The sequence below is a fragment of the Bombina bombina genome, chromosome 1 (assembly GCF_027579735.1).
Source record: "Bombina bombina isolate aBomBom1 chromosome 1, aBomBom1.pri, whole genome shotgun sequence".
NCBI lineage: Eukaryota > Metazoa > Chordata > Amphibia > Anura > Bombinatoridae > Bombina > Bombina bombina.
Window position 1 is genome coordinate 244,019,882 of NC_069499.1, and position 25,958 is coordinate 244,045,839.

Below are 25,958 nucleotides of genomic sequence, written 5' to 3' on the forward strand. Positions count from 1 at the left end.
TACTCTGAAACAGAAAAGGATGAAGATTTCTGTTTGTGAGAGGAAGATGATTTTAGCAGACAGTAACTAAAATCGATTGCTGTTTCCACATAGGACTGTTGAGATGAAGTAACTTCAGTTGGGGGAAACAGTTAGCAGACTTTTCTGCTTAAGGTATGACTAGCCATATTTCAAACAAGACCATGTAATGCTGGAAGGCTGTCATTTCCCCTCATGGGGACCGGTAAGCCATTTTCTTAGTCAAGCAAACAGAATAAAGGGCTTAATATGGGCTATAAAACTGGTAGACACTTTATGGGCTAAATCAATTGCTTTATTTGGGCATTTTATTCATGTTTATGCTGATAATTCACATTTATAAACTTGGGGAACGTTTTTTTAACGGCAGGCACTATGTTAGACACCTTTTCCAGTCAGGGAGGGCCTTCCCAGTTGTAGGCTGAGCCTCATTTTCGCGCCATTACTGCGCAGTTGTTTTTGAGAGCAAGACATGCAGATGCATGTGTGAGGATCTGAAAGTAGCTGGAAAAGTTTCTAGAAGGCGTCACTTGGTATCGTATTCCCCTCTGGGCTTGGTTAGGTCACAGCAAAGGCTATAGCTGGGACTGTATAGGGGTTAAATTTGTAAACGGCTCCGGTTCCGTTATTTTAAGGGTTAAAGCTCTGAAAATTGGTGTGCAATAATCTTAATGCTTTAAGACACTGGTGAAATTTTTGAACAATTCCTTCATACTTTTTCACATATTCAGTAATAAAGTGTTTTCTGTTTAAAATTTAAAGAGACAGTAACGGTTTTGTTTTAAAACGTTTTTTGTGCTTTATTGACAAGTTTAAGCCTGTTTAACATGTCTGTGCCTTCGGATAAGCTATGCTCTATATGTATGAAAGCCAATGTGTCTCCCCATTTAAATTTGTGTGATAATTGTGCCATAGCGTCCAAACAAAGTAAGGACAGTACTGCCACAAATAATGAAATTGCCCAAGATGATTCCTCAGATGAGGGGAGTAAACATGATACTACATCATCTCCTACTGTGTCTACACCAGTTTTGCCCACGCAGGAGGCCCCTAGTACATCTAGCGCGCCAATGCTTATTACCATGCAACAATTGACGGCTGTAATGGATAACTCCATAGCAAATATTTTATCCAAAATGCCTACATATCAGAGAAAGCGCGATTGCTCTGTTTTAAACACTGAAGAGCAGGAGGGCGCTGATGATAATTGTTCTGTCATACCCTCACACCAATCTGAAGTGGCCATGAGGGAGGTTTTGTCAGATGGGGAAATTTCAGATTCAGGGAAAATTTCTCAACAAGCTGAACCTGATGTTGTGACATTTAAATTTAAATTAGAACATCTCCGCGCACTGCTTAAGGAGGTGTTATCTACTCTGGATGATTGTGACAACTTGGTCATTCCAGAGAAATTATGCAAGATGGACAAGTTCCTAGAGGTTCCGGTGCACCCCGACGCTTTTCCTATACCCAAGCGGGTGGCGGACATAGTGAATAAGGAGTGGGAAAAGCCCGGCATACCTTTTGTTCCCCCCCCCCCTATATTTAAGAAATTATTTCCTATGGTCGACCCCAGAAAGGACTTATGGCAGACAGTCCCTAAGGTCGAGGGGGCAGTTTCTACTCTAAACAAGCGCACTACTATTCCTATCGAGGATAGTTGTGCTTTCAAAGATCCTATGGATAAAAAATTGGAGGGTTTGCTTAAAAAGATTTTTGTACAGCAAGGTTACCTTCTACAACCCATTTCGTTCATTGTTCCTGTCACTACAGCAGCGTGGTTCTGGTTCGAGGAACTAGAAAAGTCGCTCAGTAGAGAGACTCCATATGAGGAGGTTATGGACAGAGTTCACGCACTTAAGTTGGCTAACTCTTTTATTTTATATGCCGCTTTGCAATTAGCTAGATTAGCGGCGAAAAATTCAGGGTTTGCAATCGTGGCGCGCAGAGCGCTTTGGCTAAAGTCTTGGTCAGCGGATGTGTAATCCAAGACAAAATTGCTTAACATCCCTTTCAAAGGTAAAACTCTATTTGGACTAGAATTGAAGGAGATTATCTCAGACATCACTGTAGGGTTGATGGTTGCAGCAATGGACATAGTTCCTTTTGCACAAATTCATCTAAGACCATTACAACTGTGCATGCTCAAACAGTGGAATGGGGACTATACAGACTTGTCTCCAATGATTCAAGTAGATCAGAAGACCAGAGATTCACTCCGTTGGTGGCTGACCCTGGACCATCTATCCCAGGGAATGAGCTTCCGCAGACCAGAGTGGGTCATTGTCACGACCGACGCCAGTCTAGTGTGCTGGGGCGCGGTCTGGGAATCCCTGAAAGCTCAGGGACTATGGTCTCGGGAAGAGTCTCTTCTCCCGATAAACATTCTGGAACTAAGAGCGATCTTCAATGCTCTCAGGGCTTGGCCTCAGCTAGCAAAGGCCAGATTCATAAGATTCCAATCAGACAACATGACGACCGTTGCGTATATCAATCATCAGGGGGGATCAAGGAGTTCCCTGGCGATGAAAGAAGTGACCAAAATAATTCAATGGGCGGAGGATCACTCCTGCCACCTATCTGCGATCCACATCCCAGGTGTGGAAAACTGGGAAGCGGATTATCTGAGTCGTCAGACATTCCATCCGGGGGAGTGGGAACTCCATCCGGAGATCTTTGCCCAACTAACTCAATTATGGGGCATTCCGGACATGGATCTGATGGCGTCTCGTCAGAACTTCAAGGTTCCTTGCTACGAGTCCAGATCCAGGGATCCCAAGACGACTCTAGTAGATGCACTAGTAGCACCTTGGACCTTCAACCTAGCTTATGTATTTCCACCGTTTCCTCTCATTCCCAGGCTGGTAGCCAGGATCAAACAGGAGAGGGCCTCGGTGATCTTGATAGCTCCTGCGTGGCCACGCAGGACTTGGTATGCAGACCTGGTGAATATGTCATCGGATCCACCATGGAAGCTACCTTTGAGACAGGACCTTCTTGTTCAGGGTCCATTCGAACATCCAAATCCCAGCTGACGGCTTGGAGATTGAACGCTTGATTCTATCAAAGCGTGGGTTTTCAGATTCTGTGATAGATACTCTGGTTCAGGCCAGAAAACCGGTAACTAGAAAGATTTACCATAAAATATGGAAGAGATATATCTGTTGGTGTGAATCCAAAGGATTCCCATGGAATAAGATACAAATTCCTAAGATACTCTCCTTTCTACAAGAAGGTTTGGAGAAAGGATTATCTGCAAGTTCTCTAAAGGGACAGATCTCTGCTTTATCTGTCTTACTACACAAAAGACTGTCAGCTGTGCCAGATGTTCAAGCATTTGTTCAGGCTCTGGTTAGGATCAAGCCTGTTTACAGACCTTTGACTCCTCCCTGGAGTCTAAATCTAGTTCTTTCAGTTCTTCAAGGGGTTCCGTTTGAACCTCTACATTCCATAGATATCGAGTTACTATCTTGGAAAGTTTTGTTTTTGGTTGCTATTTCTTCTGCTAGAAGAGTTTCAGAGTTATCTGCTCTGCAGTGTTCTCCGCCCTATCTGGTGTTCCATGCAGATAAGGTGGTTTTGCGTACTAAGCCTGGTTTTCTTCCAAAGGTTGTTTCTAACAAGAATATTAACCAGGAGATAGTTGTACCTTATTTATGTCCGAATCCAGTTTCAAAGAAGGAACATTTGTTACACAATTTGGACGTAGTCCGTGCTCTAAAATTCTATTTAGAGGCTACAAAAGATTTCAGACAAACATCTTCTTTGTTTGTTGTCTATTCTGGTAAAAGGAGAGGTCAAAAAGCGACTTCTACCTCTCTTTCCTTTTGGCTTAAAAGCATCATCCGATTGGCTTATGAGACTGCCGGACGGCAGCCTCCTGAAAGAATCACAGCTCACTCCACTAGGGCTGTGGCTTCCACATGGGCCTTCAAGAACGAGGCTTCTGTTGACCAGATATGTAAGGCAGCGACTTGGTCTTCACTGCACACTTTTGCCAAATTTTACAAATTTGATACTTTTGCTTCTTCGGAGGCTATTTTTGGGAGAAAGGTTTTGCATGCCGTGGTGCCTTCCGTTTAGGTAACCTGATTTGCTCCCTCCCTTCATCCGTGTCCTAAAGCTTTGGTATTGGTTCGCACAAGTAAGGATGACGCCGTGGACCGGACACACCAATGTTGGAGAAAACAGAATTTATGCTTACCTGATAAATTACTTTCTCCAACGGTGTGTCCGGTCCACGGCCCGCCCTGGTTTTTTAATCAGGTCTGATGAATTATTTTCTCTAACTACAGTCACCACGGTACCATATGGTTTCTCCTATATTTTTCCTCCTGTCCGTCGGTCGAATGACTGGGGTGGGCGGAGCCTAGGAGGGACTATATGGCCAGCTTTGCTGGGACTCTTTGCCATTTCCTGTTGGGGAAGAGATATTCCCACAAGTAAGGATGACGCCGTGGACCGGACACACCGTTGGAGAAAGTAATTTATCAGGTAAGCATAAATTCTGTTTTTTCAAAAATTTGTTTTCATCAATAAATAAGGTTTTTCACGACTTTTGTGGTTATTACTAGCCTGTTCAACATGTCTGACATTGAGGAAAGTCAATGTTCTATCTGTTTAGAAGCCATTGTGGAACCCCCTCTTACATTGTGTCGTCCTTGTACTGAAAGGGCCTTACACTGCAAAGAACATATTTTAGGTATGTCTAAGGATGATTCTCAGTCTGAAGAGAATCAGGTTATGCCATCCAATTCTCCCCAAGTGTCGCAACCTTTAACGCCAAGTACTTCTAGTGCGTCTCATTCTTTTACTCTGCAAGATATGGCTGCAGTTATGTCTACTACCCTTACAGAGGTATTATCTAAACTGCCAGTTTTACAGGGGAAACGCAGTAGGTCAGGTATTAAGGTAAATACTGAACCCTCTGATGCTTTATTGGCCATTTCCGATGTACCTTCACAGTGCTCTGATTTGGGGGTCGGGGAATTGCTGTCTGAGGGAGAACTTTCAGACTCATCAGACAGATTCGGACGTGATGTCCTTTAAATTTAGGCTTGAACACCTCCACCTGTTACTCCGGGAGGTTTTAGCGACTGGATGATTGTGACCCTATTGTGATACCACCAGAGAAATTGTGTAAGATGGACAAATATCTAGAGGTGCCTTCTTACACTGATGTTTTTCCAGTTCTCAAAATAATTTCGGACATTGTTACAAAGGAATGGGAAAGACCAGGTATTCCGTTCTCTCCCCCTCCTAATTTTAAGAAAATGTTTCCCATATCTGACACCATTCGTGATTCTTGGCAAACGGTCCCTAAGGTGGAGGGAGCTATTTCTACCCTGGCTAAGCGTACAACTATACCTATTGAGGACAGTTGTGCTTTCAAAGATCCTATGGATAAAAAGTTAGAGGGTTTTCTAAAGAAATTATTTATTCATCAGGGTTTTCTTTTACAACCTATAGCTTGCATTGCTCCAGTTACTACTGCAGCAGCTTTTTGGTTTGATGCTCTAGAAGAGTCTCTTAAGGTTGAGACCCCATTAGATGACATTTTGGATAGAATTAAGGCTCTCAAGCTAGCTATTCTTTTATTACCAATGCCGCTTTTCAAATGGCTAAATTAGCGGCGAAAAATGCAGGTTTTGCCATTTTAGCACATAGAGCATTATGGCTCAAATCTTGGTCTGCTGATGTGTCATCAAAATCTAAGCTTTTAGCTATTCCTTTTAAAGGTAAGACCCTATTCGGGCCTGAATTGAAGGAAATCATTTCTGACATTACTGGAGGTAAAGGTCATTCCCTGCCTCAGGATAAGGCTGTTAAGATGAGGGGTAAACAAAATAATTTTCGTTCCTTTCTAAAGGAATTTTGCTCAATCCAAGTCAGTCTGGAGACCTAACCAGGCCTGTAATAAAGGTAAACAAGCCAAGAAGCCCACTGCTGCTACCAAGACAGCATGAAGGGGCAGCCCCCGATCCGGGACCAGATTTAGTAGGGGGCAGACTTTCTCTCTTTGCTCAGGCTTGGGCAAGGGATGTTCAGGATCCCTGGGCATTGGAAATTGTGACCCAGGGGGTATCAGCTGGAATTCAAGGATTTTCTCCCAAGAGGGAGATTTCATCTTTCACGTTTGTCTGTAGACCAGAAAAAAAGAGAGGCGTTCTTACGCTGTGTAAAAGACCTCTATACCATGGGAATAATTTGCCAGTTCCAAAACTAGAACAGGGACAGGGGTTTTACTCAAATCTGTTCGTGGTTCCCAAAAAAGAGGGAACTTTCAGACCAATTTTATATCTCAAATGCCTAAACAAATTTCTCAGAGTCCCATCGTTCAAGATGGAGACTATACGAACAATTTTGCCAATGATCCAGGAGGGTCAATATATGACCACCGTGGACCTGAAGGATGCGTATCTTCACATTCCTATCCACAAGGATCATCATTAGTTTCTAAGGTTTGCCTTTCTGGACGAACACTATCAGTTTGTGGCCCTTCCTTTCGGGTTGGCCACAGCTCCCAGAATCTTCACAAAGGTGCTAGGGTCCCTTCTGGCGGTTCTCTGGACGATATTTTGATCCAGGCGTCAACTTATCATCTGACCAAATCTCACACGGACATCGTGTTGGCATTTCTAAGAACTAACGGTTGGAAAGTGAATATAGAAAAGAGTTCACTAGTTCCACAAACAAGAGTTCCATTCTTGGGAACTCTGATAGACTCTGTAGACATGAAAATATTTCTGACGGAGGTCAGAAAGTCAAAGATTCTAAATACTTGCAGAGCACTTCAGTCCATTCCTCGGCCATCAGTGGCTCAGTGTATGGAGGTCATTGGATTAATGGTAGCGGCAATGGACATCGTTCCGTTTGCTCGCTTTCATCTCAGACCACTGCAGCTGTGAATGCTCAGACAGTGGAATGGGGATTATGCAAATTTATCTCCACAGATAAATCTGGATCAAGAGACCAGAGAATCTCTTCTTTGGTGGTTGTCACAGGATCATCTGTCCCAGGGAATGTGCTTCCGCAGGCCAGCATTGGTATTAGTGACGACGGACGCCAGCCTCCTGGGCTGGGGTGCAGTCTGGAATTCCCTGAAGGCTCAGGGTGTTTGGACTCAGGAGGAGGCTCTACTACCAATCAATATTCTGGAACTGAGAGCAATATTCAATGCGCTTCAGGGGTGGCCTCAGTTGGCTTTGGCCAAATTCATAAGATTCCAGTTGGACAATATCACGACTGTAGCATATATCAATCATCAAGGGGGAACAAGGAGTTCTCTAGCGATGATAGAGGTTTCAAAGATAATCCGATAGGCGGAGGCTCACTCTTGCCATCTATCAGCAATCTATATCCCAGGAGTAGAGAACTGGGAAGCGGATTTTCTAAGTCGTCAGACTTTTCATCCGGGGGAGTGGGAACTCCATCCGGAGGTGTTTGCATCGTTGATTCGTCAATGGGGCACACCTGAATTGGATCTGATGGCATCTCGTCAGAATGCCAAACTTCCTCGTTACGGGTGCAGGTGAAGGGATGCCCAAACTGTACTGATAGATGCTCTAGCAGTACCTTGGTCGTTCAACCTGGCTTATGTGTTGCCACCATTTCCTCTCCTGCCTCGTGTGATTGCAAGAATCAAACAGGAGAGGGCTTCGGTAATCCTAATAGCGCCTGCATGGCCACGCAGGACTTGGTATGCGGATCTAGTGGACATGTCCTCTCTGCCACCGTGGAAATTTCCGTTGAGACAGGACCTTCTCATTCAAGGTCCGTTCCAACATCCAAATCTAAATTCTCTGCAGCTGACTGCCTGGAGATTGAATGCTTGATTTTATCTAAGCGGGGATTCTCTCAGTCGGTCATTGATACTTTGATTCAGGCTCGCAAGCCTGTCACTAGAAAGATTTACCAGAAGATATGGCGTAAAAATATCTTTATTGGTGCGAATCCAAGGGCTACTCATGGAGTAGGGTTAGGATTCCTAGGATTTTGTCCTTTCTCCAAGAAGGATTGGAGAAGGGATTATCAGCTAGTTCCTTAAAGGGACAAATTTCTGCTTTGTCAATTTTACTACACAAGCGTTTGGCGGATGTCCCAGACGTTCAGTCTTTTTGTCAGGCTTTAATCAGAATCAAGCCTGTGTTTAAACCTATTGCTCCGCCATGGAGTTTGAATTTAGTTCTCAATGTTCTTCAAGGGGTTCCGTTTGAACCCATGCTTTCCATAGATATTAAGCTTTTATCTTGGAAAGTTTTGTTTTTTGTTGCTATCTCTTCTGCTCGAAGAGTTTCTGAGTTTTCTGCGTTACAATGGGATTCGCCTTATCTTATATTCCATTCTGATAAGGGGGTTTTGCGTACTAAACCTGGATTCCTTCCTAAGGTTGTTTCGAATAAGAATATTAATCAGGAAATTGTTGTTCCTTCTTTGTGTCCTAATCCTTCTTCTAAGAAGGAACGTCTGTTACATAACTTGGACGTGGTTCGGGCCTTGAAGTTTTACTTACAAGCGACCAAGGATTTCCGTCAAACATCTTCTCTATTCGTTGTTTATTCTGGAAGACGTAGGGGTCAAAAAGCTACGGCTACCTCTCTTTCTTTTTGGCTGAAAAGCATCATCCGCCTGGCATACGAGACTGCTGGACAGCAGCCCCCTGAAAAGGTTACGGCTCATTCTACTAGAGCTGTGGCTTCCACATGGGCTTTTAAAAATGATGCTTCTGTTGAACAGATTTGTAAGGCTGCGACTTGGTCCTCCCTTCATACTTTTTTCAAATTTTACAAATTTGATACTTTTGCTTCTTCTGGGGCTATTTTTGGAGAAAGGTTCTTCAAGCAGTGGTGCCTTCCGTTTAGGTATCTGTCTTGTCCCTCCCGTTCATCCGTGTCCTGTTGCTTTGGTATTGTATCCCACAAGTAAGGATGAATCCGTGGACTCGTCGTATCTTGTAGAAGAAAAGGACATTTATGCTTACCTGATAAATTGATTTCTTCTACGAGATTTTATTTCAAAACTTCATTCACCTCTGCACCTTTTAGCTTTTCTTTTCTCTACCTATACCTTCGGTCGAATGACTGGGGGTTGAGAGAAGGGAGGAGCTATATATACAGCTCTGCTGTGGTGCTCTTTGCCACTTCCTGTTAGCAGGAGGATAATATCCCACAAGTAAGGATGAATCCGTGGACTTGTCGTATCGTAGAAGAAATCAATTTATCAGGTAAGCATAAATTTCCTTTTTTTAGTAGACAACCAAAGGTATTCATCTAGGCCCATTTTGGTAATTATCATGCCACTGTTTCGCCTTCATATGCAATCATATTAAAAAAATCATTAACAATTTCACAAAAATTATTTACACAGAACTACTGCAGTCATAAGACAAATGGTTGTTAAAGATTCTCTGGGATCCCCTTTGTTCAGAAACAACAGACATGCATGACTTTGCAATTAGTTTTTAGCATTTAGAATGCTGCTAATTGCAGCTGAGACACAGATTGCACTGTAATGTTGTAAACAAAGTGAACTGCGCATAACAAAATAGTGCCAGTCACTTTTCTCGGAATCTCACGATGAGTACAGCACTGTTTCAAAATCCTTGGAGGTTGAACTTAGCTACACAAAGCGCTGTATTAGCATAGCGCTGTAAAGGGAGGTATACCTGAACATTCAATACATAAGTAGAAAAAGAGATGCAATGTACAATGCAAAACATATTTACTAAGACAGATAGCATTTTCTAGGAGGTAGTACACTTATGTGCAAAAAATGGGATCTATAGAAGAGACTGTATTACCATAGAGAATTGTACTAACAGTAAGGATTGCACTAGTAATGGTAGGGTTCACGTGAGAAGAACTTTCGAGGCTGAATAATTGTTTATAAGGTAAATTGAAAGCACTATTTACTAGAAAATCTAGGTACAGGACCAGCTTTATTTCCACAAGCAGACGCCTTCCACAAGGAAAAAATTCAAAGATGATGTGGTCAGGGTGAGAGTAGTTACTAATGATTTTGCTAGTTCTCTTTTGCATTGTGGGTGAATACAGATCCTAAAGGGGAGGGCAGAGGAACACCAATAATGCTAATGTCAGATTTGGTAGCTGATCCAAACCAGACAATTAGTGAAGTGCACAGAGCGGATTCAATTACAGCTGTGTAAAACTCAGCATCTCTTGTGACAGATTGAACTTCTTCAATTTGGAAGAAAATATAGCATCTTTTGGGCCTTTTTCACCACAGAATCAATGTGAGTCTTCCACTTTAGGTCTCGTGAAATGGTAGAGCCCAAGAACCTGAAGGACTCCACAGGGGCTTCAATTCTATTCAGGATGGTGAGAGCAGAAAGTGCTGTGTTCCTCCTCAAGTCCACTATCATCTCCACTGTTTTAAGCGTGTTTAGCTCTGTTATTTTTACTGCACTAGAACTGATGAACTTCATGTATGTAAGCACACTCCTCTTCATTTTTATTTTGGACAATGACATTGGTGTTATCTGCAAACTTCAAAAGCTTAAAGGGACATAATACTCAACTGATGCAGTATTACCGTAAAATGCTGACAGGAAAATATCACCTGAGCATCTCTATGTAAAAAAGGAAGATATTTTACCTCACAATTTCCTCAGCTCAGCAGAGTAAGTTCTGTGTAAAGAGTTATAATTCAGCTGCTGCTTAGCTGCAGGTAAAAAAAAAAATGAACTGCAGCCAATCAGCAGTTTTGAGGTCATGAACTCATAACTGTGATCTCATGATATTTCGCTTAACTCTCATGAGATTTCATAGTAAACTTCCTTAAACTGAATAGGGAAATAATGAGTGTGCACGAAACTCACTCCCTTGGCTGTCCTGGGACAGGCATACTGATTTGCTGCTTAAAGTCCTTTGCAATGGGGTTTGAATACTTAGGACATTTGGAGGTAAAATATCTTTTTTACATAGAGATGTTCAGGTGATATTTTCTAGTCAGTTTTTTACAGCTATGCTGCATCACTTTCAAGTGTTTTAACATTTGGGTATCATGGCCCTTTAACAGTATGCTCAGATGAGGTGCAATAATTTGTGTAAAGGGAGAAGAGTACATCCTTGATTGCTGATTGAACAGGTGCTGGATGTGAATTTACCCTACTTAAAAGGCCATAATACCCAAATGTTTAAACACTTGAAAGTGATGCAGTATAGCTGTAAAAAGCTGACTAGAAAATATCACCTGAACATCTCTATGTAAAAAAGAAAGATATTTTACCTCAAAAGTTTCTCAGTAGCCACATCCCATTGTAAAGGACTTCTAAGCAGCAAATCAGTATGTCTGTCCCAGGACAGAGGAAGGAGCGAGCATTCGTGCACACTCATATTATTTCCCTATTCAGTGTAAGGAAGTTTACAATGAAATCTCATGAGATCACAGTAAAAGAGTTCATGACCTCAGCACTGTTGATGCTGATTGGCTGTTGTTCATTTCTTCATTTTTTTAATTTATTTTTTACCTGCAGCGGAGTATAACTTTTTACACAGAACTTACTCTGCTGAGCTGAGGAAATTGTGAGGTAAAATATCTTCCTTTTTTACATAGAGATGCTCAGGTGATATTTTCCTGTCAGCTTTTTACAGTTATACAGCATCAGTTTCAAGTGATTTAGTATATGAGTATTATGTCCCTTTAACTAATTGCTGCATTTCTTTTAGGAAATTGAATTTCCACTGGCAGGTTGAAGTGAGAACAAAGAGCTTAGTTAATTTGGACAAGAGGAGTTCTGATGGTATTAAATGATTCAATTATAGTATTAAAAACTGAACTGAAGTCCACAAACAAGATCCTTGTATAAGTCCCTGGACTGTCGATATGTTCCAAGATGTATTGTGCTCAAACAGGCAGACTGCGCCCCTGTCCGCCCGGCATCGTGGCTGGCAGGCAACAATAAGCTACCCGCATTTACCATTGCACACACGGCCAATTATGTGTGAGTAGAACTGTCAATCACCCTGGCCGGAAAAGTCCGGGGGGATTGAGTTCCGTCACCATTCAGTTGGTGAAGTGTGTTAAACAGTGGTCGTTAGACGGCAGGCTTGCTCTCACAGCTTCTTGAATAGAGCCCTATGTGAGAAATGTCTCCCTTTCATTATAGCCCTGTAACCTAAAATGACTGCTACACTTTCTAGCTTTTCATACTTGCACACTATAGATTGTTCTGATAGGTTATTAAATTGGTTAGTAACTGTTTCACATTTTTTTCAGGAGAAAAGAGTTGTAAATGAGAGCTGGAGAGAGTCTAACATCATTGATGATGAAGATGATGAGCACAGGTTCACACTTCATATGGGAAACCAAATGCAACTGGCTGTGACAATGGACAGTAATGTCAAGGTTAACTGTCTCTTTTCTGTCTATCCTGTATCTGATTTTGTATAACTAGACTTTTCTTAATTTAATAATTTGTAATCATTCTCAATTCTTTGGAGATAATTGTGGCATATTATTAACAGGGTAGACGGACAGTAACTAAAAAGACAGACCAAGATTCCCTGGAGGTCACAAAAGCTTTGTCTGATGTAACTCTAGAGGATACAGATCATCTATTCACTTACGGCAGAGGGCGCCGTATGCATATTGCAATTACTATGGAAAAAGTGAGTACTTTAATCTTAAAAAGAATGTGTCTAGGCTGCAGGAACACTTGTGATTGTCTCAAGCCACTTCTCTCACGTAAAAAGTTTGGCAAAAACAGCATGTTTGTCATGGTATTTAGTGATCAGTTTTATTTTATTTTGACTTTTAAATACTTTTTATATTGCCTTTCTGTGAATATTTATGCATTTAAAGTTATGTTGGGAATTTCATGTAAATTTAAAATGTATATTGTGTTCCAGAGTATAACTAGTCAACCACTACTTAAAAAAATGTTTGAAACAATATTAAATGTAAAACACAGGCAATAGATAAAATATTTGCATATAAATTTCTGAAAATTAACTTAAATTTGTATTTGTGACCTTTCTGTAAACAGAGCTGGAGAATTTCCTGGAGCCATGGATCTTAAAATTGTATTTCCTTCTATTGGCAGTAAGAGGCCACGAGAACATTCTTAAAGGGACAGTCAAGTCCAAAAAAAACTTTTTAATGATTCAAATAGGGCATGTCATTTTAAAAAACTGTCCAATTAACTTTTATCACCAATTTTGCTTTGCTCTCTTGGTATTCTTAGTTGAAAGCTAAACCTAGGAGGTTCATATGCTAATTTTTTAGACCTTGAAGGCCGCCTCTAATCTAAATGTATTTTTATAGTTTTTCACCACTAGAGGGCATTAGTTTATGTGCTTCATATCAAGCACAGTATAATTAAAATTATAATAGTTCTACATAACTGCATGCCTGTTATGTAAAAATATAATTAAATGCTATTGGAAACTATAACATAAATATATATTAACATATATATCTTATTACTAATACACAACAAGCTAACATAAATACATTTAAATTAATATGCAATATACATGACCATGCATACCATTTTAAATATTAAATATCAATTATTGGATATAAATTAAAATGTAGATATTCTTGATTGTTGTGTTATTTTAAATATATAGTTTTAAAATATATTTGACAGTTGCATTATAATTATATTATTACATAACTGCATGCCTGTTAAGTAATGATACAATTGTTATACTAATGACTTTTGTAACATAAATATATTTAGGTTAAAAAAGTCATTAGTATTACAATTGTAAGTGTAATGCTAAAATACACTTTTAACCCCTAAGCTACCCTAACCTAATCACCTAACCACCCCTCATATAGGTTAAATGCTAACCAACACTTATCACCTAATCAACCCCCATATATGTATGAGGGTGGTTAGGTGATTAAGGCCTACTAAATGCTAACCAACACTAATCAAACCCCATATAGGTATTGGGGTTGTTAGGTGACCATACCCTAAACTGCCACCTCCCAACACAAACTATAACTACCCAACCCTCCCTCTAAACTAAACCCCCTAAGTTACAGGAAAAAAAGAAAGTATCAGGATAAAAACCCACCAGTATACCTAACACTCACCTACATGCCTCATAAAAAATAAAACCCACACACAAAAAAAACCTAACACTTAATTTAAATTACAATAGCCCTTAAATAGGCCTTTTGTAGGGCATTGCTCTAAAGTGAATTCCGCTCTTTTGCAATAAAATTAATTGCACCCCCCTCTACAATACATGTAACCTCCACCCCCCAAAGTAATAAAGGCTAACTCCAAAACCTATACTTTAAATTAAAATCTAAAATAAGAAATTATATTCTTTAAAATAAAAAAAAAACACCATAGAAAAAATTCCACCTAAAACCAAACTTTAAACTCCTCAATCCGAAAATCCAGCTCCTCATGATCCAACACTGAACACTCTTTATCCAGGTGCCGGGGCCTATTATCGCAGAGGCGGACTTCCAGACGTCCTCTTCTGCCGTCTCTTCTCTGCAATCTTCATCCACGCCAGGGCCCTCTTTATCCACGGTCCAGGTGCCGGGGGCCCTTTTTCGCAGAGGCGGACTTTCAGGCGGAAGTCAGTGTAGCCTGTGTCCCTGCTGCTACAACTGTTTGGTGTGATAATCTCTTTGAACTTGTTTCCAATGAAACCACTATGGATGAGATTCAGGGTCAAATTAATCTTCTGAGAACAGCTAATTTCTCCTGTTAAGTGTGGTCAGTCCACGGGTCATCATTACTTCTGGGATATTATCTCCTCCCCTACAGGAAGTGCAAGAGGATTCACCCAGCAGAGCTGCTATATAGCTCCTCCCCTCTACGTCACCCCCAGTCATTCTCTTGCACCCAACGAATAGATAGGATGTGTGAGAGGACTGTGGTGATTTAATTAGTTTATTAACTTCAATCAAAAGTTTGTTATTTTATAATAGCACCGGAGTGTGTTATTCATTCTCTGGTAGAATTTGAAGAAGAATCTACCGGAGTTTTTTTCTATGATTTTAGCCGGAGTAGTTAAGATCATATTGCTGTTTCTCGGCCATCTGAGGAGAGGTAAACTTCAGATCAGGGGACAGCGGGCAGATTAATCTGCAAAGAGGTATGTAGCAGTTTATTTTCTGACATGGAATTGATGAGAAAATCCTGCCATACCGTTATAATGTAAACTCAGCCTTAAATGCAGTAGATGTAGCTGGTATCAGGCTGTCATGTATGTATATTTTACACTTCAGTATTCTGGGGAATGGTACTTCACTGGATTTATACTGTATGCATAGACTTAACCTAATTTGCAGGGACTTGCAATAGGTTTTAAATAACAATTAATTTATTGAGGTTAAACGTTTTTTTGCTGGCATGCAAAAACGTTTATTTCTCTGAGGTACTGGGTGAAAAAAAAAATGTTTTGGGCACTATTTTTCCACTTGGCAATAGTTTTTGTTTAAATTAAAACAGTTCACTGATCTCTCTCACTGCTATGTGTGAGGGGGAGGGGCCATTTTTGGCGCTTTTACTACGCATCAAAAAACTCAGTCAGAGGTTCATTTTCTTCCTGCATGATCCGGTTCATCTCTACAGAACTCAGGGATCTCCAAAGCCTTTTTTGAGGGAGGTAATCATCACAGCAGAGCTGTGAAGATTGTAGTTGACTGTGATAAAAAAAAAACGTTTATTTGTGTATTTTTTTTCTGCTGCCTGGGTTAGTTATCCTTTGCTAATGGGAACAATCCTTTGCTAAAATTGTATATTTCTGACAAAGATTGATGCTATAACTTAATTATTTTCAACTGTCATAATTTTTTCTGTGCTTCTTATAGGCACAGTTCGTTTCATATTATTGTAAATTACTTAAAGAAGCATTTCCAAGTTGCTAGTTAATTGCTAGTGTGTTAAACATGTCTGATTCAGAGGAAGATACATGTGCTATATGTGCTAATGCCAAAGTGGAGCCCAATAGAAGTTTATGTACTAACTGTATTGATGCTACTTTAAATAAAAGTCAATCTGTACAAATTGAACATATTTCACCAGACAACGAGGGGAGAGTTATGCCGACTAACTCGCCTCACGTGTCAGTACCTACATCTCCCGCTCGGGAGGTGCGTGATATTGTAGCGCCGAGTACATCTGGACGGCCATTTCAAATCACATTACAGGATATGGCTACTGTTATGACTGAAGTTTTGGCTAAATTACCAGAACTTAGAGGCAAGCGTGATCACTCTGGGGTGAGAACAGAGTGCGCTGATAATATTAGGGCCATGTCAGACACTGCGTCACAGGCGGCAGAACATGAGGACGGAGAACTTCATTCTGTGGGTGACGGTTCTGATCCAAATAGATTGGATTCAGATATTTCAAATTTTAAATTTAAGCTGGAAAACCTCTGTGTATTACTAGGGGAGGTGTTAGCGGCTCTGAATGATTGTAACACAGTTGCAATACCAGAGAAAATGTGTAGGTTGGATAAATATTTTGCGGTACCGGCGAGTACTGATGTTTTTCCTATACCTAAGAGACTTACTGAAATTGTTACTAAGGAGTGGGATAGGCCCGGTGTACCGTTCTCACCCCCTCCGATATTTAGAAAAATGTTTCCAATAAACGCCACCACACGGGACTTATGGCAAACGGTCCCTAAGGTGGAGGGAGCAGTTTCTACTTTAGCTAAGCGTACCACTATCCCGGTGGAGGATAGCTGTGCCTTTTCAGATCCAATGGATAAAAAATTAGAGGGTTACCTTAAGAAAATGTTTGTTCAACAAGGTTTTATATTGCAACCTCTTGCATGTATTGCGCCTGTCACGGCTGCAGCAGCATTTTGGTTTGAGTCTCTGGAAGAGACACTTCAATCATCTACACTAGATGAGATTACAGACAAGCTTAAAGTCCTTAAGTTAGCTAACTCATTTATTTCAGATGCCGTAGTACATTTAACTAAACTTACGGCTAAGAATTCCGGATTTGCCATTCAGGCACGCAGAGCACTGTGGCTAAAATCCTGGTCAGCTGATGTTACTTCTAAATCTAAATTGCTTAATATACCTTTCAAAGGGCAAACCTTATTCGGGCCCGGGTTGAAGGAGATTATCGCTGACATTACAGGAGGTAAAGGCCATGCCCTGCCTCAGGACAAAGCCAAACCTAGGGCTAGACAGTCTAATTTTCGTTCCTTTCGTAATTTCAAAGCAGGAACAGCATCAACCTCCTCTGCACCAAAACAGGAAGGAGCTGTTGCTCGCTACAGACAAGGCTGGAAACCTAACCAGTCCTGGAACAAGGGCAAGCAGACCAGGAAACCTGCTGCTGCCCCTAAGACAGCATGAATCGAGGGCCCCCGATCCGGGACCGGATCTAGTAGGGGGCAGACTTTCTCTCTTCGCCCAGGCTTGGGCAAGAGATGTTCAGGATCCCTGGGCTTTAGAGATCATATCTCAGGGATACCTTCTGGACTTCAAATCCTCTCCCCCAAGAGGGAGATTTCATCTGTCAAGGTTATCAACAAACCAAATAAAGAAAGAAGCGTTCCTACGCTGCGTACAAGATCTTTTATTAATGGGAGTGATCCATCCAGTTCCGCGGTCGGAACAAGGACAAGGGTTTTACTCAAATCTGTTTGTAGTTCCCAAAAAAGAGGGAACTTTCAGGCCAATCTTGGATTTAAAGATCCTAAACAAATTCCTAAGAGTTCCATCGTTCAAGATGGAAACGATTCGAACAATTTTGCCCATGATCCAAGAGGGTCAGTACATGACCACAGTGGACTTAAAGGATGCTTACCTTCACATACCGATTCACAGAAATCATTACCGGTATCTAAGGTTTGCCTTTCTAGACAGGCATTACCAGTTTGTAGCTCTTCCATTCGGACTGGCTACGGCTCCAAGAATCTTCACAAAGGTTCTGGGTACTCTTCTGGCGGTATTAAGACCGCGAGGAATTTCGGTAGCTCCGTACCTAGACGACATTCTGATACAAGCTTCAAGCTTTCAAACTGCCAAGTCTCATACAGAGTTAGTACTGGCATTTCTAAGGTCGCATGGATGGAAGGTGAACGAAAAGAAGAGTTCTCTCTTTCCACTCACAAGAGTTCCCTTCTTGGGGACTCTGATAGATTCTGTAGAAATGAAGATTTACCTGACAGAAGACAGGTTAACAAAGCTTCAAAATGCATGCCGTGTCCTTCATTCCATTCAACACCCGTCAGTAGCTCAATGCATGGAGGTGATCGGCTTAATGGTAGCGGCAATGGACGTAGTACCTTTTGCACGCCTACATCTCAGACCGCTGCAATTGTGCATGCTAAGTCAGTGGAATGGGGATTAATCAGATTTGTCCCCCACTCTGAATCTGGATCAAGAGACCAGAAATTCTCTTCTATGGTGGCTTTATCGGCCACACCTGTCCAGGGGGATGCCATTCAGCAGGCCAGACTGGACAATTGTAACAACAGACGCCAGCCTACTAGGTTGGGGCGCTGTCTGGAATTCTCTGAAGGCTCAGGGACTATGGAATCAGGAGGAGAGTCTCCTTCCAATAAACATTCTGGAATTGAGAGCAGTTCTCAATGCCCTTCTGGCTTGGCCCCAGTTAACAACTCGGGGGTTCATCAGGTTTCAGTCGGACAACATCACGACTGTAGCTTACATCAACCATCAGGGAGGGACAAGAAGCTCCCTAGCAATGATGGAAGTATCAAAGATAATTCGCTGGGCAGAGTCTCACTCTTGCCACCTGTCTGCAATCCACATCCCGGGAGTGGAGAACTGGGAGGCGGATTTCTTAAGTCGTCAGACTTTTCATCCGGGGGAGTGGGAACTTCATCCGGAGGTCTTTGCCCAGATACTTCGACGTTGGGGCAAACCAGAGATAGATCTCATGGCGTCTCGTCAGAACGCCAAGCTTCCTCACTACGGGTCCAGATCCAGGGATCCGGGAGCGGTTCTGATAGATGCTTTGACAGCACCTTGGACCTTCGGGATGGCTTATGTGTTTCCACCCTTCCCGATGCTTCCTCGATTGATTGCCAGAATCAAACAGGAGAGAGCATCAGTGATTCTAATAGCACCTGCATGGCCACGCAGGACTTGGTATGCAGATCTAGTGGACATGTCATCCTGTCCGCCTTGGTCTCTACCTCTGAAACAGGACCTTCTGATCCAGGGTCCATTCAAACATCAAAATCTAACTTCTCTGAAGCTGACTGCTTGGAAATTGAACGCTTGATTTTATCAAAACGTGGGTTTTCTGAGCCAGTTATTGATACCTTAATACAGGCTAGGAAGCCTGTTACCAGAAGGATTTACCATAAAATATGGCGTAAATACTTATATTGGTGCGAATCCAAGAGTTACTCATGGAGTAAGGTTAGGATTCCAAGGATATTGTCTTTTCTACAAGAAGGTTTAGAAAAGGGGTTATCCGCTAGTTCTTTAAAGGGACAGATTTCAGCTCTGTCCATTCTTTTACACAAACGTCTGTCAGAAGTTCCGGACGTTCAAGCTTTTTGTCAGGCTTTAGCTAGGATCAAGCCTGTGTTTAAAACTGTTGCTCCGCCTTGGAGTTTGAACTTAGTTCTTAATGTTTTACAGGGTGTTCCGTTTGAACCCCTTCATTCCATTGATATCAAGTTGTTATCTTGGAAAGTTCTGTTTTTAATGGCTATTTCCTCGGCTCGAAGAGTCTCTGAGTTATCTGCCTTACATTGTGATTCTCCTTATCTGATTTTTCATTCAGACAAGGTAGTTCTGCGTACTAAACCTGGGTTCCTACCTAAGGTGGTCACTAACAGGAATATCAATCAAGAGATTGTTGTTCCATCCTTGTGTCCTAATCCTTCCTCGAAGAAGGAACGTCTGCTACACAATCTAGATGTAGTCCGTGCCCTGAAATTTTATCTACAGGCAACTAAGGAGTTTCGTCAAACGTCTTCCCTGTTTGTCGTTTATTCTGGCCAGAGGAGAGGTCAAAAAGCTTCGGCTACCTCTCTCTCTTTTTGGCTTCGTAGCATAATACGATTAGCCTATGAGACTGCTGGACAGCAGCCTCCTGAAAGAATTACAGCTCATTCTACTAGAGCTGTGGCTTCCACTTGGGCCTTTAAGAATGAGGCTTCTGTTGAACAGATTTGCAAGGCTGCAACTTGGTCTTCTCTTCATACTTTTTCCAAATTTTACAAATTTGACACTTTTGCTTCTTCGGAGGCTGTTTTTGGGAGAAAGGTTCTTCAGGCAGTGGTTCCCTCCGTATAAAGAGCCTGCCTGTCCCTCCCGTCATCCGTGTACTTTTGCTTTGGTATTGGTATCCCAGAAGTAATGATGACCCGTGGACTGACCACACTTAACAGGAGAAAACAAAATTTATGCTTACCTGATAAATTCATTTCTCCTGTAGTGTGGTCAGTCCACGGCCCGCCCTGTTTTTTATGGCAGGCTAAAAAAATTTTTGGATTATACTCCAGTCACCACTACACCCTTGGGCTTCTCCTTTCTCGTTGGTCCTTTGGTCGAATGACTGGAGGTGACGTAGAGGGGAGGAGCTATATAGCAGCTCTGCTGGGTGAATCCTCTTGCACTTCCTGTAGGAGAGGAGATAATATCCCAGAAGTAATGATGACCCGTGGACTGACCACACTACAGGAGAAATGAATTTATCAGGTAAGCATAAATTTTGTTTTCTTTATTTGTGAGGCAGCAACGATTTGCTTTAATGCTAAAAATGCTGTTTTAGCTAGGCTAGCCTTATAGCTTAAGGGGATACTAAACCCACTTTTTTTTTTTTTTTGGTGATTCAAATACAGCATTTAATTCTAAGCGAATTTCTAATTTACTCCTATTATCAATTGTTCTTCGTTCTCTTGCTATCTATTTGAAAAGCAAGAATGTAAGCTTAGGAGACAGCACATTTTTGGTTCAGCACCTGGGTTGTGCTTGCTGATTGGTAGCTAAATTTAGCCACAAATCACAAGCGCTATCCAGGGTCCTGAATCAAAAATGGGCCAGCTCCTTGGGTTAGATTCCTGCTTTCTTCTATAAGATACGACGAGTACACGGATTCATCCTTTACTTGTGGGATATTATCCTCCTGCTAACAGAAAGTGGCAAAGAGCACCACAGCAGAGCTGTCTATATAGCTCCTCCCTTGACTCCACCCCCCAGTCATTCTCTTTGCCTACTCTAAGTAATAGGAAGGGTAAAGTGAAAGAAGTGATAAAATGTTAGTTTCTTTCATGTAATTAGCAAGAGTCCATGAGCTAGTGACGTATGGGATATACATTCCTACCAGGAGGGGCAAAGTTTCCCAAACCTAGATTCTACGTTGATATGCACTCCGCAGCAGGTTGGAGCCCGGTTTTCCTCTCAGCGTGCAGTGAATGTCAGAGGGATGTCAGGAGAGTATTGCCTATTTGAATTCAATTATCTCCTTCTACGGGGTCTATTTCATAGGTTCTCTGTTATCGGTCGTAGAGATTCATCTCTTACCTCCCTTTTCAGATCGACAATATACTCTTATATATACCATTACCTCTACTGATTCTCGTTTCAGTACTGGTTTGGCTTTCTACTACGTGTAGATGAGTGTCCTGGGGTAAGTAAGTCTTATTTTCTGTGACACTCTAAGCTATGGTTGGGCACTTTTATATAAAGTTCTAAATATATGTATTCAAACATTTATTTGCCTTGACTCAGGATGTTCAACGTTCCTTATTTCAGACAGTCAGTTTCATATTTGGGATAATGCATATGAATTTATAATTTTTTCTTACCTTAAAATTGACTTTTTTTCCTGTGGGCTGTTAGGCTCGCGGGGGCTGAAAATGCTTCATTTTATTGCGTCATTCTTGGCGCAGACTTTTTTGGCGCAAAAATATTTTTCTATTTCCGGCGTCATACATGTCGCCGGAAGTTGCGTCATCTTTTTGACGTTTTTGCGCCAAAAGTGTCGGAGTTCCGGATGTGGCGTCATTTTTGGCGCCAAAAGCATTTAGGCGCCAAATAATGTGGGCGTCTTTTTTGGCGCTAAAAAATATGAGCGTCATTATTGTCTCCACATTATTTAAGTCTCATTATTTATTGCTTCTGGTTGCTAGAAGCTTGTTCACTGGCATTTTTTCCCATTCCTGAAACTGTCATTTAACCCCTTAATGACCACAGCACTTTTCCATTTTCTGTCCGTTTGGGACCAAGGCTATTTTTACATTTTTGCGGTGTTTGTGTTTAGCTGTAATTTTCCTCTTACTCATTTACCGTACCCCCACATATTATATACCGTTTTTCTCGCCATTAAATGGACTTTCTAAAGATACCATTATTTTCATCATATCTTATAATTTACTATAAAAAAAATATAAAATATGAGGAAAAATTGAAAAAAAATACACTTTTTCTAACTTTGACCCCCAAAATCTGTTACACATCTACAACCACCAAAAAACACCCATGCTAAATAGTTTCTAAATTTTGTCCTGAGTTTAGAAATACCCAATGTTTACATGTTCTTTACTTTTTTTGCAAGTTATAGGGCAATAAATACAAATAGCACTTTGCTATTTCCAAACCATTTTTTTTCAAAATTAGCGCTAGTTACATTAGAACACTAATATCTTTCAAGAATCTCTGAATATCTATTGACATATATATATTTTTTTTTAGTAGACATCCCAAAGTATTGATCTAGGCCCATTTTTGTATATTTCATGCCACCATTTCACCGCCAAATGCGATCAAATTAAAAAAAACGTAACATTTTTCACAATTTTAGGTTTCTCACTGAAATCATTTACAAACAGCTTGTGCAGTTATGGCACAAATGGTTGTAAATGCTTCTCTGGGATCCCCTTTGTTCAGAAATAGCAGACATATATGGCTTTGGCGTTGCTTTTTGGTATTTAGAAGGCCGCTAAATGCCGCTGCGCATCACACGTGTATTATAGCTAGCAGTGAAGGGGTTAATTAGGTAGCTTGTAGGGAGCTTGCAGGGTTAATATCACATTTAGAGTAGAGCTCAGCCTCCCACCTGAAACATCAGACCCCCTGATCCCTCCCAAACAGCTCTCTTCCCTCCCCCACCCCACAATTGTCCCCGCCATCTTAAGTACTGGCAGAAAGTCTGCCAGTACTAAAATAAAAGCTATATTTGGTTTTTTTGTGTGTTTTTAAAAAGGCATATTTACATATGCTGCTGTGTACTATCCCCCCTTATCCCCTAACCTCACTGATCCCCCCCAAACAGCTCTATAACCCTCCCACTCTAACTTAATCTGCGCCATCTTGGGTACTGGCAGCTGTCTGCCAGTACCCAGTTTAGAAGAAAAACATGCTTTTTTTAAATTTTTACTAATTTTTTCTGTAGTGTAGCTTCCCCCCACACCAAACCAACCCCCACCCCTCCACGATCTCTTTTTGTGCTTTTGCACAAACAAGATTTTGGTATTTTTTATTAAATATATTTGCCGTAGTGTAGCGGTTCCCACCCGCTCCCGCCCGTGCACGCGCCCGCCCGCCACCCTCCGTGCACGCGCGCGCGCCCGCGCGCGCCCCCTAACGTTCCCGCCCCCGATCCCGCCCCCCTTGACTTCACGGCACCCACCGATGGCCGCCCACCCGCCTCCCAAGCCGGCTCCCACCCACCAACGATACCGGCCATCGATGTCCGGTGCAGAGAGGGCCACAGAGTGGCTCTCTCTGCACCGGAAGGCCATGTAAGGTTATTGCAGGATGCCTCCATATCGAGGCATCACTGCAATAACCGGAAAGCAGCTGCAAGCGATCAGGATCGCTTCCAGCTGCTTTCCACACAGAGGACGTGCAGGGTACGTCCTCAGGCATTAACTGCCTTTTTTTTGAGGACGTACCCTGCACGTCCTCGGTCATTAAGGGGTTAAGGAATTTGATCAATTTTGCTTTATATGTTGTTTTTTCTCTTACATATTGCAAGATGTCCCAGATTGACCCTGAGTCAGAAGATACTACTGGAAAATCACTGCCTGGTGCTGGATCTACCAAAGTTAAGTGTATCTGCTGTAAACTTGTGGTATCTGTTCCTCCAGCTGTTGTTTGTAATGAATGTCATGACAAACTTGTTAATGCAGATAATATTTCCTTTAGTAATACTACATTACCTGTTGTTGTTCCATCAACATCTAATACTAGTGTTCCTGTTAACATAAGAAATTTTGTGTCTAAATCCATTAAAGGGACAGTATACACTCATTTTCATATAACTGCATGTAATAGCCACTACTATAAAGAATAAGATGCACAGATACTGATATAAAAATCCAGTATAAAACTGTTTAAAAACTTACTTAGAAGCTGTCAGTTTGGCTCTGTTGAAAAGGCAGCTGAAAAGCCCACTGCAAGTGGCAAATAAGACACTCCCCCCCCCTCCCCCTTCTTTTGCATATGAAAAGACCCTTTACACAAACAGCAGCAAGCTGGAGAAGGTTGCTGACAGTATTCACATAAAACTTTGGGGCTTGGTTAGGAGTCTGAAAATCAGAGCAATGTTATTTAAAAATTAGCAAAACTATACATTTATTTTAAAAAAAAAACTTTATGGGCTTTATAAATAGATAATCTACAAAACATTTATGCAAAGAAAAAATGAGTGTATAATGTCCCTTTAAGAAGGCTATGTCTGTTATTCCTCCTTCTAGTAAACGTAAAAGGTCTTTTAAAACTTCTCATTTTTCAGATGAATTTTTAAATGAACATCATCATTCTGATTCTGATAGTGGTTCCTCTGGTTCAGAGGATTCTGTCTCAGAGGTTGATGCTGATAAATCTTCATATTTATTCAAAATGGAATTTATTCGTTCTTTACTTAAAGAGGTTTTAATTGCATTAGAAATAGAGGATTCTGGTCCTCTTGATACTAAATCTAAACGTTTAAATAAGGTTTTTAAATCTCCTGTAGTTATTCCAGAAGTTTTTCCTGTCCCTGATGCTATTTCTGAAGTAATCTCCAGGGAATGGAATAATTTGGGTAATTCATTTACTCCTTCCAAACGTTTTAAGCAATTATATCCTGTGCCATCTGACAGATTAGAGTTTTGGGACAAAATCCCTAAAGTTGATGGGGCTATCTCTAATCTTGCTAAACGTACTACTATTCCTACGGCAGATAGTACTTCCTTTAAAGATCCTTTAGATAGGAAAATTGAATCCTTTCTAAGAAAAGCTTACTTATGTTCGGGTAATCTTCTTAGACCTGCTATATCTTTAGCGGATGTTGCTGCAGCTTCAACTTTTTGGTTAGAAGCTTTAGCGCAACAAGTAACAGATCATAATTCTCATAGCATTGTTAATCTTCTTCAACATGCTAATAACTTTATTTGTGATGCCATCTTTGATATCATTAGAGTTGATGTCAGGTATATGTCTCTAGCTATTTTAGCTAGAAGAGCTTTATGGCTTAAGACTTGGAATGCTGATATGTCTTCTAAGTCAACTTTGCTTTCCCTTTCTTTCCAGGGTAATAAATTATTTGGTTCTCAGTTGGATTCTATTATCTCAACTGTTACTGGAGGGAAAGGAACTTTTTTACCACAGGATAAAAAATCTAAAGGTAAATTTAGGTCTAATAATCTTTTTTGTTCCTTTCGTCACAATAAGGAACAAAAGCCTGATCCTTCATCCACAGGAGCGGTATCAGTTTGGAAACCATCTCCAGTCTGGAATAAATCCAAGCCTTTTAGAAAACCAAAGCCAGCTCCCAAGTCCACATGAAGGTGCGGCCCTCATTCCAGCTCAGCTGGTAGGGGGCAGATTACGATTTTTCAAAGAAATTTGGATCAATTCAATTCACAATCTTTGGATTCAGAACATTGTTTCAGAAGGGTACAGAATTGGCTTCAAAATAAGGCCTCCTGCAAAGAGATTTTTTCTTTCCCGTGTCCCAGTAAATCCAGTGAAGGCTCAAGCATTTCTGAATTGTGTTTCAGATCTAG

General features: G+C 41.2%; 1 protein-coding gene across 3 annotated transcripts in view; it reads left to right on the plus strand.

The window, feature by feature from the left end:
- Nucleotides 1-25,958, plus strand: part of CCDC9B (coiled-coil domain containing 9B) — a 673,451-nt gene that overhangs the window by 178,560 nt on the left and 468,933 nt on the right. For all 3 annotated transcript variants that reach the window (XM_053697898.1, XM_053697899.1, XM_053697900.1), the window contains exons 3-4: nt 12,256-12,384; nt 12,504-12,647. In XM_053697898.1, coding sequence (XP_053553873.1) covers nt 12,256-12,384; nt 12,504-12,647 — 273 coding nt within the window. The remainder of the gene's footprint in view (nt 1-12,255; nt 12,385-12,503; nt 12,648-25,958) is intronic.